The sequence below is a fragment of the Somniosus microcephalus genome, chromosome 19 (assembly GCF_052327205.1).
Source record: "Somniosus microcephalus isolate GS21.2 chromosome 19, FLI_Smic_1.0, whole genome shotgun sequence".
Lineage (NCBI taxonomy): Eukaryota > Metazoa > Chordata > Chondrichthyes > Squaliformes > Somniosidae > Somniosus > Somniosus microcephalus.
Genome location: NC_141005.1, coordinates 35,245,386 through 35,267,927, shown reverse-complemented (window position 1 = coordinate 35,267,927; position 22,542 = coordinate 35,245,386). Strand labels below are relative to the sequence as shown.

General features: G+C 46.1%; 1 protein-coding gene across 2 annotated transcripts in view; it reads left to right on the top strand.

The window, feature by feature from the left end:
• rasal1a (RAS protein activator like 1a (GAP1 like)) overlaps window positions 1-22,542 on the top strand; it is a 301,463-nt gene that overhangs the window by 254,856 nt on the left and 24,065 nt on the right. For both annotated transcript variants that reach the window (XM_085961524.1, XM_085961525.1), the window contains exons 17-18: window positions 6,823-6,995; window positions 16,645-16,782. In XM_085961524.1, the coding sequence (XP_085817650.1) occupies window positions 6,823-6,995; window positions 16,645-16,782 (311 nt within the window). The remainder of the gene's footprint in view (window positions 1-6,822; window positions 6,996-16,644; window positions 16,783-22,542) is intronic.

Genomic DNA, 22,542 nt, shown 5'->3' with positions numbered 1-22,542 from the left:
GTGGCAACAAAAGCAGGTCAGAGGCTGGGTATTCTGCGGTGAGTGTCTCACATCCTGACTCCCCAAAGCCTTTCCAACATCTACAAGGCACAAGTAAGGAGTGTGATGGCATATTCTTCACTTGCCTGGATGAGTGCAGCTCCAACAACACTCAAGAAGCTCGACACCATCCAGGACAAAGCAGCCTGCTTGATTGGCACTACATCGACCACCTTAAACATTCACTCCCTCCACCACCGGCGTACTGTGGCTGCAGTGTGTACCATCTACAAGATGCACTGCAGCAACTTGCCAAGGTTTCTTCGGCAGCACCTCCCAAACCCGTGACCTCTACCACCTAGAAGGACAAGGGCAGTAGGCGCATGGGAACACCACCACCTCCAAGTTCCCCTCCAAGTTACACACCATCCTGGCTTGGAAGTATATTGCCAATCCTTCATCGTCGCTGGGTCAAAATCCTGGAACTCCCTACCTAACAATACTGTGGGAGTACCATCACCACACGGACTGCAGCAGTTCAAGAAGGCAGCTCACCACCACCTTCTCGAGGGCAACTAGGGATGGGCAATAAATACTGGCCTTGCCAGCAACACCCACATCTCATGAATGAATAAAAAAAACTACAACAATGTCCCTTTCCCCAACCTCAGACAACATTCCCCACCATACCAGTGTAACAATGCTATTCACCACACTAAGTCCATTCACATGAGCCACCTAGTTTAATTCAACATTCCTGCTCACTGTACCCTTTTTCAAGTAACTATCTAAGTTCCTTTTGATAAATGCTTCAACAACAGTGCTCACTAGGAACTTTGTCGGTACTGACCAACCTAATTTCTCATAGGACCCTTATAGCCAGTAGGGAGAGAAGACTTTGTCCAAAGTCCCACAGGTGAGAAGACAGTGGGGCAATTTTCAACTGCCGGTCACCGTTTCTTGCCTGAAAATTAGGTGGCCAGCAATTGAAAATCAGGGAGGGGGCTCACTGACAGCCCCATTGATGTCTAAGGCTGGCATGATGCCATTTTCAAGAGGGCCTGTAAATGTACAAGCAGCCAATCCACATGAAACCTGAGCCTGCTTACATATGCAAACCAGGGTCCTACACCGGTTGTAGGACCTCAGTTGCAATTTTCAGATGTAAGTGGGTGCCGTGTGGGCTGTGCACGCTCCGCCCGAGTTGTACCAGACATTGAACAGCTTAACCAGCAGTCCTTAAAGGGACCACCGGAGGCTGCTCCAAAACAGCCCAGGAATCTCCATTTTTTGTGATTGGTGGGCCCCAAGAGTGCTCCTCCTGGGCCCTCATAAAAAAATCTCCAGCCTGCTGCCGGCCCATTCTAGCCCAATATGGGAGCCAGCTGATTTCCCGCCATCCCAGAACCGGCGAGCTGCAGCTTGGTACCCGGCATGTTATTGAGGCCAAGGCCTCTGAATGGCTCGGGCTTCACACTGGCACCATCGTCAGGCACAGCAGTTGCTCCGCCGACTTTGCGCCTATTTTTGAGCGCGACATGAAAATCGCCGCCAGTGTGTTTTCTCGTTTCCACTGAACAATATTTGAATAATTATTCATAACATAATATCTTTCAATTTCAGGTTTGTGTTTCCACGTTCTATTTAGTATAACATTCAATGTTTAAACTTGATTTTGTTATATAAACTTAATTTTGTTTGGGGAGTTGATTAAACAATAGAGAATCTTTTTTATATGCCACTGACATATGCTTCAGTCAGGGTGCTTTGACGCTATCCTATCATGCTACATTATCTTTGGAAAGGTAGTGCTGAGTAAATAATTGAGGAGGTTGATACTAAACACACCTGTGTTTTTGCAATATTTGCCTTTGTGGCAGCACATTCCATATCTTTCTGTATCGCTGTACAAGCAATTTGTTTTGTTGGTAAAGTTGTCCCTGAACCCTACGTGCTGCATGAAACATTAACATTTCTTTCATCTGAAGTGTATGTGGAATTTTGTACTCATGTAGCCCTACTCCCTCTGCTGGTAAATGGGCAAAGTTTTCACATCTTTTGTACGACTGCTGCTAACAAATGTGCACGTTAAGAAGCTCATTGGCAGCTTCAGCAAGTAGCAGCTAATCTACAGTGATTGTTCCAGAAGATGAAGAGTGTGTGTGTGTGTATGTATGTGCGTGTGTATATATGTATGTGCATATATATATGTGTGTATGTGTGCACATGTACACTTTTGGGGGATCATTTATGGATTTATACTAGAGATATAATTCTGTAACTAAATTTTACTCTTGATACGCTGTGTAGTAGAGAAAGAACCTGCATTTATATTTTTTTAATTCATTCCTGGGATATGGGTGTCGCTGGCAAGGCCAGCATTTATTGCCCATCCCTAATTACCCTTGATGAGGTGGTGGTGAGCTGCCTTCTTGAACCGCTGCAGTCCGTGTGGTGAAGGTACTCCCACAGTGCTGTTAGGTAGGGAGTTCCAGGATTTTGACCCAGCGACGATGAAGGAACGGCGATATACTTCCAAGTCAGGATGGTGTATAACTTGGAGGGGAACTTGCAGGTGATGGTGTTCCCATGCACCTGGCAGGTGATGGTGTTCCCATGCACCTGCTGCCCTTGTCCTTCTAGGTGGTAGAGGTTGTGGGTTTGGGAGTTGCTGCTGAAGAAGCCTTGGCAAGTTGCTGCAGTGCATCTCAGATGGTACTCACTGCAGCCACGGTGGAGGGAGTGAATGTTTAAGGTGGTGGAAGGGGTGCCAATCAAGCGGGCTGCTTTGTCCTTTATGGTGTCCAGTTCCTTGAGTGTTGTTGGAGCTGCACTCATCCAGGCAAGTATTCCATCACATTCCTGACTTGCTTTGGGGAGTCAGGAGGTGAGACACTCGCCGCAGAATACTCAGGCTCTCACTTGCTCTTGTAGCCACAGTATTTATGTGGCTGATCCAGTTAAGTTTCTGGTCAATGGTGACCCCCAGGTTTTGATGGTGGGGGATTCGGCGATGGTAATGCCATTGAATGTCAAGGAGAGGTGGTTAGACTCTCGCTTGTTTGAGATGGTCATTGCCTGGCATTTGTGTGGCGCAAATGTTACCTGCCACTTATCAGCCCAAGCCTGAATGTCGTCCAGGCCTTGCTGTATGCGGGCATGAGTTGTTTCATTATCTGAGGAGTTGCGAATGGAACTGAACACTGTGCAGTCACTTCTGACCTTATGATGGAGGGAAGGTCATTGATGAAGCAGCTGAAGGTATAACTCCTTTCACAACCTCAGGACATCCCAGGCTACCCATAGAGTATAGTAGATCAGTTATGGACAGATAACAAATTAACTGCTTTGTCACTTTTAAAGATTAGCAGATGAAACCTTTGGTCTTAATGCTGTAGTTTTACTTTATTGTACATTTGATATTTTAAATTTTCATCCGGGCGGCAGGCGGTGACTAATGGGGTACCGCAGGGATCAGTGCTTGGGCCCCAGCTATTCATCATAATATATATCAATGATTTGGATGAGGCAACCAAATGTAATATTTCCAAGTTTGCTGACGACACGAAACTAGGTGGGATTGTGAGTTGTGAGGAGGTTGCAAAGAGGCTTCAAGGCGATTTAGACAAGTTGAGTGAGTGGGTATAACGTGGATAAATGTGAAGTTATCCACTTCGGTAGGAAAAACAGAAAGGCAGTGTATTATTTAAATGGTGATAGATTGGGAAATGCTGATGTACAGAGGGACCTGGGTGTCCTTGTACACCAGTCACTGAAAGCAAACATACAGGTGCAGCAAGCAGTTAGGAAGGCAAATTGGTATGTTGGCCTTCATTGCAAGAGGATTTGAGTACAGGAGCAAGGATGTCTTACTACAGTTATACAAGGCATTGGTGAGACCACACCTGGAGTACTGTGTGCAGTTTTGGTCTCCTTACCATAGAGGGAGTGCAGCGAAGGTTCACCAGACTGATTCCTGGGATGGCAGGACAGTTGTATGAGGAGAGATTGGGTCGACTAGGCCTGTATTCACCAGAGTTTAGAAGAATGAAAGTGGATCTCATTGAAACATATAACATTCTGACAAGGCTAGACAGATTGGATGCAGGGAGGATGTTTCCCCCGACTGGGGGGTCAAGAACGAGGGGTCACAGTCTCAGGATAAGGGGTAGGACACTTAGGACTGAGATGAGGAGAAATTTCTTCACTCAGAGGGTGGTGAACCTGTGGAATTCTCTACCACAGAAGGCTGTGGAGGCCAAATCACTGAATATATTTAAGAAGGAGATAGATAGATTTCTGGACACAAAAGGTATCAAGGGGTATGGGGAGAGAGCGGGAATATGGTATTGAGATAGAGGATCAGCCATGATCATATTGAATGGTGGAGCAGGCTCGAAGGGACAAATGGCCGACTCCTGCTCCTATTTTTCTATGTTTCTATAAACATCCAGGAAATATTAGTAGTGAGATTTGGAATCAGAGGGCAAACCTTATTTAAACACACCGAGGCAGTTTCCATTTTTGAACCTAAATGAATGAATTTGAGTGAATTTGACTCCAGATGAGTGAGACGTGGTAAGTGTGAGTTTTACTTGCTCAAAAACTGTTAATCACTAACATATTCCAGTTCTGATGAAAGGTCATCGAACTAAATGTTTCTCTCTTCACAGCTGCTGCCTAACCTGCTGAGTGTTTTCCAGCATTTTCTTTTCATTTCAGATTTCCAGCATCCGCAGTATTTCGCTTTTGTTTCCGCACTTGTGGTTCCGAGGCTCCTGAGCTACTTTGGCAGTTTTTCCCACTTCCTTTTCTATCCACCTAATCCCCCACCTCCACAGGTATTCACATAAGAACATAAGACGTAGGAGCAGGAGTAGGTCATTTGGCCCCTCGAGCCTGCTCCGCCATTCAATGAGATCATGGCTGATCTGATCTTGGCCTCAACTCCACTTCCGTGCCCGCTCCCCATAACCCTTGACCCCCTTACCATTCAAAAATCTGTCTACCTCCACCTTAAATATATTCAATAACCCAGCCTTCACACATTCTTGGTGTCTCGTAAATGTCTTTAACTTCTTTGATTTCTCATTATGCCTCCTAATGTCTCATGCTAATATCACTTCTGCCATTCAACCATCTCCTATCTTCCACTTGAGCACTTTGCAGGTCATTCTATTTCTTTTCTCGTGTGTTTTTTTTTTCCTGCCTCTTCCCTTTATTCGGACCTTTTTAAAATGCTGTTGACCTGTGATATCCTTCAGTTTTAATGAAGGGTCGACACCCAAAACATTATCTTGTCCGTTCTCTCCACAGATGCTGCCTGACCTGCTGAGTGTTTCCAGCATTTTCTATTTTTGTTTCAGATTTCCAGCATTGGCAGTTTTTTTTTTGCTTTTTGTTCAGTGCATCAGCAATTATCTCACCGAGTCACCCATTACGAATGTGGAATTTAGCAGTCTTTAAAATTACCTACAATAAGCCCATTCTTCTTCCATGTTGCTGTGCAATCATTTCAAATTCTGAAGACCAAGGGCAGGATTTTCATTGGGCCGTGGAGGTGGGATTGGAGGTGTGTGGGGGATTAAAATCTCGAAATCGGGGGGCACGAATCCATCCCACCCCCAACCCGCCTCCATGCCAGTTTCAAAGGAGTCGGATACCCGACCTGTGCTGGGAGCCGCCTCCCCGAGGCGGGAAGGGGATTAGTGCCAATTAACAGGCAGTTTGTAGCCTAATCCCTATTTTTATTGCTGAAGTGTGGGATTCCCGACGGCTCCAAATCACGTCAAGTTAGCGAGGCGGACCGTCGGGTTGAAGGGGTCGAGATGTCCGGTGTTCAGGTGAGTGATGGGTGCATGAGTTCAGAGGTAAGTGTGTTTGGAGTGTGTAAAGTGATTAAAGAAGTTTTACTTACATTTACTTACCTTTACAGCCTTCCTTCCTTCAGGTCTTGGGAGTCCCTCATCTCACCGGCACAGAAAGCAGAATGGCTGCGAGCTGTCGAAAGTCGCAGCATTCAGCTTTCTGTTCTGGAGACATCTCTAAATCAGCCTGAGAGGAAGGAATTAACCTGGAGTACAGATTGTCAGTGTTTGACAGCTTCAAACAGCTGTGAAATGCTGATATTTCATCTGTCAAAAGCTTTCGACAGATGAAATGTCAATCTGTGGCCATTAATTGGCCTGCTGGGTGGGCTCAACAAGGTCAATCAAGTCAAAATCGCGTGGGTTGGCTAGAACTCGATGGAGGCAGGACTACAACCCCGAAAGTTGTAGTCCCGCCTCCTACCCGCCTTCTCAATCAAAATCCAGTCCCAACACTTCAAAAACTTGGAGGAAGAGGCTGATTGCCTTTGGCTTTATGTGGAGTGTGATGGGATTCAGCAAATGTCCATCAGAAGAACCTGTGAAAAATGCCATTTGGGAAAATTGAAAGAGACCCAAGTTAGAACAATACAGAAGACACTTGAACAAATCTGAATCCCAGTGCTTATATACCTTGCATAATCCCATTGACAGTGTTCAAAGGATTCCTAAAATCTAAATTAGTTTAGAAAGTCTGACTGAATCTTGAACCAGTTCACAGATTTCTGTATTTCCATGTTATGGGAACAACCATTCTTGGAGTAACTATTCCAGTTCTTTGGCGCTCATTGGAAATATCCACACTAGATGGAAAATCACAGTCTGGGAATGTGCAATATTGCGAGACATTCCCAGAACGCCAAGGAGTGGCACAATGGAATTATTGCCTTACATTAAGAATTCTTTCCAGGCTCTGGAGAATTGAAAGTGCATAAAAGGCACCACAGATCACGTTGTGTAACTTTTCTTTCCCTAGTTACTGAACTTCAGCAACGAGTAGTGTTCCACCCTTCGGTGACCATTAAAGAAGGTTACTTGCACAAACGGAAAGCAGAGGGCGTCAACCTTGTCACTCGTTTCACCTTCAAAAAACGCTATTTCTGGCTTAGCAGCGAAACCCTGTCATATGCCAAGACTCCGGATTGGCAGGTAAGAGAGAATAGTTGTAATAATAATAAGGATACATGATTCATACATTTGGAGCTTCATATGCCTGCAGGTGTCTTAAAAATATACCTTTGAAGGAAAAGGGTGGTGTGCAGGTCTACACATTCACTCAGCTTTTTTTTGGACTTCAGATTCATGGCTGCCTTTTTTGGTTTTGAAACAGACTGGGTTATATCAATCTTAACTGGTTTCAATTGGGCCGAATTCCTACTTTTTTCCAAGTTGAATCAGCTCAATTCAAATGCGCAGCCTCTGTATTCGGACTCCGATCTTAGCCTCATTGCTGCCTGAACACCCTCCCATTCTGGTAGTAGATTTATCCAACAACCTTTTTGTTTATCCTAGATCTCTAAAGAGTTTACACACCAATCATCTTTATTATTGATATTGTAGTTCATGTCTTAATATTTGGGATCGTTAGTTTCATTTAAAAGAAAACTTTTCTGAGGGGGTGAGGGCAGAACTTGTTGCTGGTTTAAAGTCACTCTCCTTCCAACTATGCACCAGTGATTTAAAATCAAAGTTTTAACACTAAGTAACACCACAATATAGAAAATCCCACAACCATATCAAAAAATCCCTTAAGACTTCAAGTAAACTACTTTTAACCAGAACCCGAAACTTCTTCAAAAACAAGTAATAGCAGTTCAACGCCAGTCCTATTGGCGCTGTCCTATTATTTTTCATGAAGAGAGCCAGAAACTATTGAATGAATAATCCTTTTCCAATGTATTAATTTGACACACGGAGCTAGACTATTCATTCCTTCATACATTTGACAAGTTAAATCTGATTTCTGGCACAGAGGGGGCAGCAGAGTCGTGCAGCATTGGAGCAGTGATGTGGGGCCCCATGGAATGGTAGGACAATGGTTCTCACATGCAGTGAGTTACCGATCTGAACTGAGCAGTACAAATTTAGTTAATGCATCATAGTTTATTGCTGTTTAATTATACAGAAATCACTGCAGTGAAGCAGAACACACAAGGTTTTATAACCGCACTTCAACTTGAAACAGCGAAACGAAGAAACTAGGAATAAAATAGATCTTGTCAATGCGAAGGCGTAAACAATTATTACAACAGTTGATAATTTAAGGTTGTTTTATAGGAGGTAATTTCCTCTCATTCATAATGGCAGTGAGATTGAATTCTTCCCAAGTACATTTTGCATGCATGGCAATAACATAATGCTTCAATCTTTATAGATATTGATTGGGTGCCTTGTTCAAAGAAAGAAATGAGATGGGCTTCACCTAAAGTGCAGTGTTTTTAATATCTGTAACAGCATAGTAACAGCAGCCTCGTAATAGTGTGTTTGCTAACTGTCTGCCCAGGGTTTTTTTTTAATTAAAAAGAGCCATTCATTTCCATTTCAATGAATTGTTTGGCTTTTCCAATGGTTCAGTCATAAGTCAGGAAGTTATAGAATGTTATATAAAAGCTAAGTGCATACAGGGATATCAAACAATTGAACAAAGCTACTGTTGAGCATGATTATAGATTTGTTTGAAATTTTTTTATTTTGCACATTCCCCAACTGATTTAACTGGGCCATTAATCCATTTAAAATAAATGGGCTAGTACCTCCAGAGGAATGTCATTTGAAGTCTTTGCTAACAATAATTTTTAAGCTGTTCGTGTTGAACAAAATGTTCTGAGTTTATACGTACAATGCTGCTTTTTTTACATATAGAGACAGCTACGTGATCGACAGGCACCATGTACATGAATAATAAATTAATATTTATTTAAGGTAAAATACAGTAACTGACAATTAATTTACATTTCACTTCCTGAGATAAACGTCGTTCGTTGAAGGATGTTACAAACGATTTATTAAAAAGGGGAAGGGGCTGATATTGTTGTATATATTGGGCCCATAAATCCACGCACTGCGATCCCAATAGTTAAGCCAGAATTATGCTTTCCGGTGCTCGCCAGCACTGACCCTGCTGGAGTTTGTGGGGTCAGCAGGTGGGCACCACATTGCAACAGGTCACTCATGCCAGTACTGGTGCCTCTCCAGTGCCTACCCCTGCCCACTATCGAGGGGAGGGGTTGCCCAGACCCCCTCTACCCTCCCAGACCCCTATATTAGAGACCCAATACAATTTATATTTAAAAAGCCATACCTCCTCTTCAGGGGTCCAGGCTACTTCCCTTATCTGCCTCCCCCCTCACTGGGGCTCACTTGCACCCCCCTGGAGACTGATATGCATCATCTCTCTTGGCATACCAGCCGAGTCCTTTCTGAGCCAAGGAAGTGGGAATTCCTGGTATAGGGAATCCTTGCCCCTGGCTCCGGCCCCTTGGTGTCATTAGTCTTCTAAGAGGTGGGTGGAGTTTTGTGCATTACAAGGCAGACCAAGAACTCCTGGATTTGACAGGGACCTGGCTTAACTTCCAGTAGGTTCAAGCAGACTCCCACTAGAATTATGGCAAGGGTCCTGCAGAATCCTCAAGGTAATTCGGAGCCATTAAGTAAAATAAATGAAAAAATTGAATTTAGGATAAGTCTCAGTTCTTGTTATTTTGTTTCCCATAACCATGGGTCAAGACTTGTATCAACAACTCTGCAGAGGACGGGTGATACCACTGTCTGTTTCCAAATACATTGGAACATGTGCTATGTCATTCCATCACTGTACACACCCACTTATTTTATCTTAGGTAGCATTGCTTTGCTATTCAATTTCATTTGTGTTCTTCCATCATCAGTACTAGATGCCTTTGCACTGATCTTATGTCAGTAGGTTTGGGTCCTTCCCCATTTGTGTCTTCTTAATTGCAAGTGCAAAGCAGCAGTTTCCTTCGCCTTCTGCCAGGTTTCCTCCCGAGGTGGTTTCTGAGTTCAGATAGGCTCAGAAGATCACTGCCCCATCATTCATGTATGACCCTCGGCCCAGAAATTTGGGTCGGGGGCTTCCCGCGGGTGTAAGCCCCCGACCTGCACTTACCTTGCGCGCCAGCAGTTGAGCTCTGGGCTCCCGTGGAATTCCGCTCCGGGGCCTGCTCCAACTCCCGGCGCGCTGTGCTTGCGTGTCCCAGGGGCGTAGTTAGTGCGATGCGTCCCCTGGGATCATGTGAGCCATGGGCAGCCAATCAGAGGAGGGAAAAGCCCATTCATAAGATTGACAGGAAGACCTGTCTAAACTTAGGAATATACGGGCCCCAAAATAACAGTAAACCTTCAAATAATTTTTTTTTAAATCACACTTTTTAAATAAACTATAAATTACATTAAATAACTATTTTAAACAATAATTTACATTTTTGAAAAAAATAATTTTATAAAAAAAAGGGCTAAAAATAAACTTACCTTGCTTTAAAGTATTTAAAAATAATAAACCTGTGGAAAAAATGTTTTAATTTTAATTAATTGACCACTTACCTTTTAAAATGCAGGCCTTACGCCTGGTTTTTACATTTCTAAAATCTAAAGACTTACCCTCACGGAAAAACCTGTTTAAAAAAAAAAAAACGTAAGTTCAAAGCGCACGCGCAGACTCCTGCGCGCACGCGTTCGACCTCTGAACCCCTTCGTTCAGAGGAACGGAAGTGCCGGTTTCCCGCACATGCGCAGTGCATGCAAGAAACTGGCACTTCCATCGGGTCCATGCGTGAGTACCCCGTGCGTACTCACACGCTGGGACCCGAATTTCTGGGCCAGATGGAATCGCATGTCACTGCACTGATGTACGTGGCGGTTTCTGCTTTGATGTAGGCAGAACAATGAGTCTGAAGAAGGCTAGCCCGCTATTTGTGTACTTATGAAAGGACAACCCAAAGCCAACCTGTCCCAGAACAAAGGTGGTGAGGCAGTTAGTAGACACGACTCCACACTTACCACAGGGGGAAAAGGTACTTTGGTTTTCTGCAGCAAATCTGGCTAGTTCTGATGGACACTGCTGTATTTCTGGATTCTGTTAATTATTTTTCTTTAAGTGAACTGGTACAACAGGCACTCTCTCACACAATCAGGTAGGCACAGCAGTCAGTGTCATTTTATCTTTATATAAACACATTGGGAGTCATTTTCAATTTTGATGCCTGGGTGGTAACCTGGGTGGAGGGGATCGGCTGCCCTTTATAGAACCCGCCCGATATTTGTTCCACTGATTTCAGTCAGGCAGGCTCTGTGGCGGGCGTGCTCTGTGACGGGCGTGCTCTGTGACGGGCGTGCTCTGTGACGGGCGTGCTCTGTGACGGGCGTGCTCTGTGACGGGCGTGCTCTGTGTCGGGCAGGCTCTGTGTCGGGCAGGCTCTGTGACGGGCTGGCTCTGTGGCGGGCAGGCTCTGTGACGGGCAAGCTCTGTGATGGGCAGGCTCTTTGGCGGGCTGACGATTCACTCTCCAGCTTAACGTCCAGGTGGCAAAGTTGAAAATGACACCTGTTGTTTATTTGCAGGAACAGCCCTTGATGCTTACAAGTTACACAAAGGCAGCATGGTCTCTGCTTAACTATACAACACCCAGTACCCATTTTAACGTCCAGATATACTACATCACTTCCTTCCTTCAAGATAGACGCACTGAAAAATGTTTTAATCAAATAACTAAACCTCCTAAAAGATAATGGACAAATTTTTAAAGAAAGTATTCCTTCAGAAACAAAGTGGGGGTGGGGATGGGGGATGGGGCAGCGTCACCTGTTCCCAAAAAGGAGATCATGAGCTCGATCCTGGATATTGAAGGCTGTAACATCTAGTTCGGAGCCACTTAAATTAACGGTGTGTTTGGTTGGCACGATATGTTGAGATTCTGCTCATGTGACTATTTTCTATAAGAAAATTATATTTTGATTTCAATATGCTCATTGCATTGAATTATATCATCCCCAGTGAGCGATTACTCATAGTGAGCCAGTCATAAGCTACCAGTAGTCTGCTTGCAACATGTGCCATTGATTTGTGTAAGATCCTTCTGTGTAGCTTGCTTGTTATCAGCCAAATTGATTGTTTAAAGTGTAGAGTGTTGAGCTACAAAATTAATGAGTTCCTCAGCGTAATATATGTGGGTAGAACAAATGAAGGACTGAGACAGGATGAGCTGCTAGTCCATGTGCTTGTTTACTAGGCCGGAGCGAACTGAGCATGCTCATACTAAACCATGTGACAAACCACATGATAATACATTACACTCAGCTTTCTCCGAATAATGACGTGTCAGCATCTGGATCTGGATGTTTTGACATGTAGACAGCAGGATTTTCAGATCCAGGACAATAATTAATAATCAATTTTATAACAATGGACATTCAGCAACTAACACTGGACCTTACTGGAAGGATTAGACAGAATGTATAAAATGGTGTCTGAATTATGACTGTGTGTCCTAGTCCAATTATTTCCGCCTTTTAACCTCAATTCACCTGAAAGGGATGATCCATCTCGGCCTCCTCCTGAGGTCCCTACTACGTATCACAGAAGCCAGTCTTCAGCCAATTCGATTCACTCCATGTGATATCAAGAAACGATTGAGTGCACTGGATACAGCAAAGGCTATGGGTCCCAACAACATCCCGGCTATTGTGCTGAAGACTTGTGCTCCAGAACTAGCCGCGCCTCTAGCCAAGCTGTTCCAGTACAGCTACAACACTGGCATCTCCAACAATGTGGAAAATTGCCCAGGTATGTCCTGTCCACAAAAAGCAGGACAAATCCAATCTGGCCAATTACTGCCCCATCAGTCTACTCTCAATCATCAGCAAAGTGATGGAAGGTGTCATCGAAGGTGCTATCAAGCGGCACTTACTCACCAAATACCTGCTCACTGATGCTCAGTTTGGGTTCCGCCAGGAGCACTCGGCTCCAGACCTCATTACAGCCTTAGTCCAAACATGGACAAAAAAGCTGAATTCCAGAGGTGAGGGGAGAGTGACTGCCCTTGACATCAATGCAGCATTTGACCGAGTGTGGCATCAAGGAACTCTAGTAAAATTGAAGTCAGTGGGAATCAGGGGGAAAACTCTCCACTGGCTGAAGTCATACCTAACACAAAGGAAGATGGTTGTGGTGGTTGAAAGTCAATCATCACAGCCCCAGGGCATCGCTGCAGGAGTTCTTCAGGGCAGTGTTCTAGGTCCAACCATCTTCAGCTGCTTCAGCAATGACCTTCCCTCATAGGGTCAGAAGTGGGGATGTTCGCTGATGATTGCAGTGTTCAGTTCCATTCACAACTCCTCAGATAATGAAGCAGTCCATGCCCGCATGCAGAAAAATCTGGACAATATTCAGGCTTGGGCTGATAAGTGACAAGTAACGTTCGCGCCACACAAGTGCCAGACAATGACTATCTTCAACAAGAGAGAATCTAACCACCGCCCCTGGACATTCAACAGGATTACCATCACCAAATCCCCCACTATCAACATCCTGGGAGTCACCATTGACCAGAAACCTAACTGGACCAGCCACATAAATACTGTGGCTACAAGAGCAGGTCAGAGGATGGGTATAAATGGTGAATGTCTCACCTCCTGACTCTCCAAAGCATTTCCACCATCTAAAAGGCGCAAAGTCAGTAGTGTGATGCAATACTTTCCACTTGCCTGGATGAGTGCAGCTCCAAAAAAAACTCAAGAAGCTTGACACCATCCAGGACAAAGCAGCACACGTGATTGGCATCCCATCCACCACCTTAAACATTCACTCCCTCCACCACCGGCATACCATGGCTGCAGTGTGTACCATCTACAAGATGCACTGCAGCAACTCACCAAAGCTTATTCGACAGCACCTCACAAACCCGCGACCTCTACCACCTAGAAGGACAAGAGCAGCAGGCACATGGGAACGCCATCACCTCATAGTTCCCCTCCAAGTCACACACCATCCTGACTTGGAAGTATATCGCTGTTCCTTCATCGTCGCTGGGTCAAAATCCTTGAACTCCCTCCCTAACAGCACTGTGGGAGTACCTTCACCTCACAGACTGCCGCGGTTCAAGAAGGCGGCTCACCACCACCTTCTCAAGGGAAACTAGGGATGGGCAATAAATGCTGGCTTTGCCAGTGACGCCCACATCCCAGGAACGAAAAAAAAAAGGACCAGACTTGCTCTTGAATCACAAGAACAATGCTGCAGGAGGTCGACAAGTAATATATTGGGCCAGATTTTCCGATCAGAGGCTTGCTGCGTGCAAATGCCTCTGATCGGAAAAAATCTACGAACTTACCTGCTGGCTCCTTAGGTCCCGAGACTTGCGATCCTGGTCCTCTCCACTACGAAATGTGCAGAGGCCCAGGTATCCCGGGGCGCATTCGGTTTGCAAGCGTCCCTGGGATCACGTGGGCCATGGGGAACCAATCAAAGAAGGGAATCCCCGTGCACACTTTTGACAGGTCTCTACGCACGGATCTGTCAAAAGTATGAATGGGGATCACTTAAAAAACAGTTAAACATTAAATAATTTTTTAAAAAACCTCACGTATTTAAAATTACATTAAATTTAATATTTTAAACAAAAATTTAATTTTTTGAAAAAAATAATTAAAGTTTTTTACGGGGCTAAAAATAAACTTACCTTTTTTTAAAGTATTTTTAAATTATAAATGAGTGGAAAAAAAATTATTTTTTAATTTTTATAAACTCTTATGCTGGTAAAAGCAGGTCTTACACCTGCTTTTACCAGGTGTAAGATTTTTAAAGGATTTCAGTGGGCGGAGGTTGTGCAGAAAGCAGAACTCTCCCCCCACAGAGGCCCTTCTCCCGGGCAGGCGGATGATCTGTCAAGAGCATTCTCATGCCTGAAACTGGCACTTGCGAGGTCCCTACGGGTGCGTATACACCTCGTACGCACCCGTGGGGGTCGGAAAATCCGGCCCATTAAAAATGTTACAAATGCCCGTCTTTATAGGCTTAGGGGGAAAAATTTGGTTGCTTTGCACCTCCCGTTAGCTAATGGGGCGCAAAGCAACTAGCACCCAGATGCGCCGATGTTTACACCGCTCACGAAATTGACCAGACATTTTGCAGCAGCACTAAACACTACCGCCACGATCTCCTGCGCCCGCAGATCGTGACGTCAGTCAAGCGTGCAATGCCCTGGACCAGATATTGAGTGGCCCTTACTGCCTGCCGCTAGCAACGACAGGTTGAGGGGAGCGCTTTGCAGTCGGGAAGGGACTGGGGGAGTGCTTTTTAAAGGCAACCGCTTCCTGCCTTTTTTTGTCAGTGACATTTTTGCACAGGCATTCAGAGAGAGAGAGAGAGAGACTTCTGGAGAGATTCAACGCTGTGTGAAGGAGTTTTGGGTACTGAGCAGCACTTTGCAGGTTCATTTTGATTTGACCTTCCTTGCATCGATTTAGAAGAGACTATGGGGGCTGCACTCTGAGCTCTTTCCCTGGGCCTCTCCATTGTTCTTTCCAGGAGATTTGATGTACAGGTCTCTCCAGGCCGAGATTCAAGGCTGCAATGAGCAGGGTGTGGAAGGACAGCAAGATCGACACTCCCCTTTAAGAACTGGCCGGCGCCAGTGTGTCTGTGTTCCATTGCTGACTGACATCACATGCGCTTCGCCAGCGCTCTGAGGTAGCGCCTCGCTCCTCGGCCTTTGCGCCTTAAGCGAGGTGTGTAGCGCCTGATTTAGCGCTCCAAACACCTACAGGGGGCGATAGAAGCCAAGTTTTCAGTTGGAGGCGATAATTAGCGCCAGGCGCTAAACTTTGCATCCGGCCGATAATTGCCCCCTAAACGGGGCAATACCGAATTTCTCCCCCTTACTTCCTTGTCACATATTTATATCAATATTTTATAATGGCAAAACACTATCTTACCATGTCAATATTTTGTAATGGAATAGCCATATGTCAATCTTTTAGCCCCAAACTTCCTTTGGGCCTTGGGCAGAATGCCAGCATAAAAGGGGTGAGAGAGAATGGGTGAGGCGGGTGGGGGGGAGGGGCGTGGAGATGGGGCAGATCTCGTAAACACCGAGTCGCTTTCCCGACGATGATTCACAGGGAATTCCTGCTGGAAGTAGGCCAAAGGCCTGACTTAAAGAAATGGGCAGGGCCAATGGGATAGCACCGGCCACCAGATTTCCTGCAGCTCCTGCCTCCTCTACCCCGAGAAACGAGGATAGCAACAAAATAATACCAGGCCATGACCCTGGTCTGGAACATCCCAGAAGATTATAGTTGCTTCAATAAAATCAACTCTCTTCCATTAATTTACTCGTGCCTGCTGCTCCATTAATATATTGTTAATCAGTAACCTTGTATTATTGTGCGTGATCGTACATGTGGTTTGGTGTTGGTTTCTGTGAGTTCAGTGTTGGTATAGTGTCGATTTAAAAAAAACAAGAGCACCTGTTATAATTTAAATTCTCCTGTTTATTCCATTGATTTTTAATCTGTTATTATAGTATAATGGGCTGATTTTTCAAATCCAGGTTTTTCAAATTTAAGGACAAAATTTTGTTCTGTTCTTTTTCTCTTTTTACATTTAACAATTTATTTTTTCTGGATTCAATTTTTTTTTTTACCATTTTCCAACTGAAATTTGAATCTGTTCTTGGAATACGTCAGTCCCCAACCTGAATTAGGAGCTGTGAGCTGATGAATCAGAACCTTTGCGTTCACTCAAGCATCCACTTATATTTTTGTACTGTGTAACATGTGTCAGGTGAGGTCGTCTATTCCAGTCCAGCGTATCTGTGCGGTTGAGCGAGTGGATGAAAATGCCTTCCAGCAGCTCCATATGATGCAGATCATCACGAAGGACAATGAGGCTCAGCTACATATAATGTACATCCAGTGTAAGGTAAAATAGAAGGAGTGCTTATTTTAGAAATCCTGTATTATCTGAAGAAATGCACAATTTCCAAAGTTGTCTTTACAATTCTATACAATGCTAATAATTGTATCTGAAATTTACCTGACCTAAATAGAAGCGAATTAAGAACCCTCTTTCTCTATCTTATTTTATTCAGTTCATCTTTCTTTTGCTGAGTCTGTTTCTAGAATGGTACAGTTGTACAGTTCTGGCTAGTGTCTGGTGTCAGCTGTGGCTCAGTGGGTAGCACACTCGCCTCTGGGTCAGAAGGTTGTGGCTTCAAGTCCCACTCCAGAGACTTGAGCACATAAAATCTAGGCTGACACTCCAGTGCATTGCTGAGCGAGTGCTGCACTGTCGGAGGGGCCGTCTTTCGGATGAGATGTTCAACCGAGGCCCCGTCTGCTCTCTCAGGTGGACACAAAAGATCCCATGGCACTATTTTGAAAAAGAGCAGGGGAGTTATCCCCGGTGTCCTGGCCAAAATTTATCCCTCAACCAACATAACAAAATAAAATGGATTATCTGGTCATTATCACATTGCTGTTTGTGGGACCTTGCTGTGCGCAAGTTGGCTGCCGCATTTCCCACATTACAACAGTAACTACACAGCAAATAGTACTTCATTGGCTGTGAAGCGCTTTGAGACATCCGCTGCTCATGAAAGGCGCTATATAAATGCAAGTCTTTCTTTTAATGTATGAATGCTCCCCAGACTACTCCTCTATAACAACAGTTTGTATTTATATAGTGCTGTTCACATAAAAGAATGCCGCGGGGTGCTTCCAAGAAAGAAAAGAAAGACTTGCATTCATATAGCACCTTTCACCAGCACCAGACATCCCAAAGCGCTTTACAGCCAACAAAGTACTTTTTGAAGTGTAGCCAAGGCAGGGATCTGCAAACTGAGCAGGAGAATAAAGAATTTAGAGGCTATATCAATGGCAGGCTTGAAGGGATGGGTTTTGAGTCTTTAAGAGAGATAGAGCAAAGTAGCTACTGAGTGATTACCAAGGCATCGTGGTAGAATGATCAGCCTCCAAGGGTGGAGCAGTAGGGGAGAGGAACAAGCAGTAACCTGCAGTTCAGAGTAGTGGTGAGTATGGTTATGGTTGCAGGGCTAGAGAAGGTCACTGGAATAGGGTGGAGCAATGCTGTGGAGGGTTTTGAAGATAAAGACAAGGTCTTGAAGTCGATGCACTGGGGCAGAGGGAGCGAGTGGAGCCTGGAAAGGACATGAGTCGCAGAGTGCTGGATTAGTTGAACTTTCTGAAGACTGGAGGTGAGGAGGCCAGTGTGGAGAGCATTGAAAATGTGAATTGAGGTTTCCGAAGCTATAAATGGGAAATACTCTGGAGGTGGAAGAATGGGAGCTTAGTGATGGAATGGGGTGAAAAGCTCAGCTCCGGGTTCAGCAGGATGCTACAGTTGCACATCACCAGAACTGGACAGAGGGGAAACTGGGGATTCTGATGGAGTCAGAGCCCAAGGCACATTGGTGCTGGTGGGAGCCAAAAAGGATGACTTTGGTTTTGCTGGCATTGAGCTCGGGGAAATTTGGAGTCATCTAACATTTGGAGTCATCTAACATTTGGAGTCATCTAACATTTGATGTCAGACAGGAATTCAGAGTATAGCAGCAGCCTTACATGGGATTACATAGGATATACAGCACAGAAACAGGCCATTCAGCCCAAACCGTCCATGCTGGCGTTTATGCTCCACTCGAGCCTCCTCCCGTCTTTCCTCATTTAAATTTATCAGCGTAACCCACTACTGTATTACCTTCTCCCTCATATGCTTGTCCAGCCTCCCCTTAAATGCATCTATGCTATTCACTTCAACCATTCCCTGTGGTAGCGAGTTCCACATTCTCAGCACTCTGTGTAAAGAAGGTTCTTCTGAATTCCCTATTGGATTTATTGGTGACTATCTTATATTGATGGCCTCTAGTTATGCTCTTCCCCACAAGTGGAACCATTCTCTCTGTATCCACTCTATCAAAACCTTTCATAATTTTAAAGACCTCTATTAGGTCACCCCTCAGCCTTTTTTCAAGATAAAGAGACCCAGCCTGTTCATCCTTTCCTGATATATATACCCTCGCATTTCTGGTATCACCCTTGTAAATCTTCTCTGCACCCTCTCTAGTGCCTCTATACCCTTTTTATAATATGGCGACCAGAACTATACGCAGTACTCCAAGTGTGGTCTCACCAAGGTTCGATACAGGTTTAGCATAACTTCCCTACTTTTCAATTCTGTCTCTCTAGAGATAAACCCTAGTGCTAGATTTGCTTTTTTTAATGGCCTTGCTAACCTGTAACGCAACTTTTAGTGATTTGTGTATTTGTACTCCGAGATCCCTTTGTTCCTCTACCCCACCTAGACTCGTACCCTCCAAGTGATAAGTGACCTCCCTATTCTTCCTACCAAAATGTAATACCTCACATTTATCTGTGTTGAAATTCATTTGCCAATTATATGCCCATTCTGCAAGTTTATTAATATCCTCCTGTAATTTGTTGCAGTCCTCCTCAGTATTGACTATCCCCCCCAATTTGGTATCACTCGCAAATTTAGAAATGTGTTTTTGATTCCAAAGTCTAAACCATTAATGTAAATTGTGAACAGCCAACTTGATGACAGAGAGACAGAGTTGAGTATTGTTGAGGTATGTGTGGATGTTGACCTCATGCTTGAGGATGAGAAGAATATGGAGGGACGGTGAGCTATGATCTTGCAGGATGCCATTTTAATGTTAATTAGGGCATAAAAGACACAATTGCACCCATTGATGCTATACCTGATGCCTGTGTTTTCAGTACTTGCCTGACTGATTTTTCCTGTCTCTCTATTTCCATTAATGATCACATGAAGCCGTAGTTACTTGGGGAGGAAGGTAATGGGTATCTTCATGGTTTTTCCTCCCTTATTTCTCCCACAGCCTCTGATTCGCTTCCAAATTCCTGGCTGTGAACAGCAGTCCGGTGCTGAGCAGCTGCCTCCAGCTGTCATAGACTGACAGCTTGTAAGAGTGACTGAAGCCTACCGGGAATAGCTCTGTGGGAAACAGTCAAGTTTGGCATTGTTTTCACTTGTACATTTGGCCATTGGGAACCACGAGTGATCTGACAAACTGACACCAGCCAAGTAACTCTGATCCACCCTGCTGTGGACTAGAATGTTTACAGGCAGCTTATCTGACTGGGTCATGGAGCAATCTAAATCTGTTCCATGTTTAAAAACTGCAGCAGACATGGGCCTAGAAATTCAGTTGCTTGCGCCAGCCGGTAGTGCCTTAGGAGGAGGAGATGTTGGGCGCTAGGCGGCTAGCGGCCGGGCGCAGCGCGATCTGCGCCTCTCCCAACTTCACTCACGATTTAGCGGCGGCGCAAAGTCTTTGCGCGCACTCAGCTGCGCGCGCAGATCCTGACGTCATTTCCTCGTGCAACGCCCTTTGTGCGCCCCAAACCAGAAATTCAGTCACGACGCCCTATTGTGCGCCTGGCGCCCCTAGCGACTGGTAGAGGGGAACGGTTCTCAGTCGATGCGGGGGGCGCAAATTAAAGGGCACACCTCCTGCAGTAGAAAAGGCTGCCATTTCGCAGCACTCCTTTTTGAGAGACGGATCTTTGCAGAGAGACAAAGGTAGAGAGCTTTCTGCTTTGGCTCAACACTCGGACAGGTACTTGTGGCTTCAGGCCACAGCTTTCCACTTGTCTTTGCCTTCAGTGTCATATCATTGTTTGCAAACATATAATGGGGGCTGCAATGGGTGCAAACACTGGCCTTCTCCATTGCATCCAAAGGGCTCACAGACGCCGTGAGAGAGTGGCAGTCCTGGCTAGACGGAGAGGGGGTAACAGGCGTCGGGAAAGGAGGCCTTACCCACCCAGGGTATACCACCAGCAGTTCTCCTATCTGAACATGTCTGACGAGCAGTGTGTTCGGAGGCTGCGGTTCCGAAGGGCGGTGGTCACTGAGATCTGCAACCTGCTTGGCGGTGATCTGCAGCCACATCTGAGGAGCAGGACGTCTCTGTCGGTGGCAGTGAAGGTGACGGTGGCTCTCAACTTCTATGCCACCAGCTCCTTCCAATCCGCTACTGGGGACATTTCCAACATCTCCCAGTTCGCCGTGCATTGCTGCATCCGCCAGGTGACCAATGCCCTTTTCAAAAGGAGACGTCAGTTCATCTCCTTCTCCATGGCCCTTGTCAAGCAGCAACAGCGTGCAATGGGCTTTGCAGCATTCGCGGGCTTCCCCATGGTGCAGGGCGCCATTGACTGCACGCATGTGGCTTTGCGGGCACCTCTGGAGAATGCCGAGGATTACCGCAACCGGAAGGGCTACCATTCCCTCAACGTTCAGCTGGTGTGTGACCACAGGCAGCTCATCCTAGCTGTCAATGCCCGCTTTCCAGGCAGCAGCCACGATGCCTTCATCCTGCGCCAGACTTCTGTGGCAGACATGTTCCAGGCCCAGCCTCACCCATGAGGATGGCTTCTCGGGGACAAAGGCTATCCTTTGTGTACCTGGCTGATGACCCCGCTCCGTGCGCCCAGCACCCCTGCTGAAGAGGGATACAACGACAGCCATCAAGCGACCAGGAACATCATTGAGCAAACAATCGGCGTCCTGAAGCAACGCTTCCGCTGTCTGGATTGTTCCGGTGGAGCCCTACAATATTCACCGGAGCGAGTCTCCCATTTCGTGGTCGTGTGCTGCATGCTGCACAACTTGGCTATCCGCAGGACTCGGCCACTGCCACCAGAGATTGGAGGACCACAGGAGGAGGAGGAGGAGGACCAGCACAGGAGGGAGGCAGAAAGTGCAAGGGCCGCCCGTCGGCGGCTTATTGAACGTCGGTTCTAGGCCCCCTCTCAGGGAATGGCTTGTGCCAATGTCACCAGATGAATGTAGCCGCTCCACAAGCCCTCAGCCGAGCAGGGCAACCAGGACTTGCAAAAAAAAGCATGCATAGTGCGATTTAAGAACATTTATTTATTGGAAACCTCTGCCCTTCCCACATTACAACCTCATGGAGAGAAGCCCCCTCCAAAAACACAAAACGAACAGTCTCGGCCTTACAAAACAAAGAAAGACACCAGTCTCGGCCTTACAAAACCACAACTACACCAGTCTCGGCCTTTCAACAAACACAAAGCATTTGGCCAGACCTTCTACTTTTTGCCCTGCGAGGGCGATGCCTTTCGCATCCGTGACTGGCCCCTGCCCGCCCTGCAGCTCCTCCTCAATGGGACCCCAGTGGCTGCAGCAAGGCTGGGGGAAGGCTGCTGAGGGTCAGATGGTGAGACGCCAGATACCCTTGGGGGTCGGCCTGCACCAGCTCTGGCCCTGGAGGGTCCGGCTGCTGACTGCTCCAACTCTGCTTGGGCGGCAGCAGTCTGTCCAGCGGCTCGTGGCAGCTGCAATGGTGGAGTGGCAGTGTCGGCTGCAGGAATGGTGCCAACCTGACAGATCGCAGGTGCTCCCTGGTCGCCTGAGACATTGGCACTCGCACGGGCCAGCACTGCAGCATGCGCAGCAAACAGCTGAAGAACAGACTGCTGGGTTGCTGCTGTGCGGCGAGTGCCCTGGTGATGCCTGGCCGATCCAGCAAGGGTGGCAGCAGTTAGTGCCCGTGTGGCCCTGGTCTGTGTCCGCATGACACCAGCCAGTGAATGAACGGCACGACTGAGCACTTGGCTCGAAGCCGCCTGTGCTGCCGCGAAGTCCTGCAGA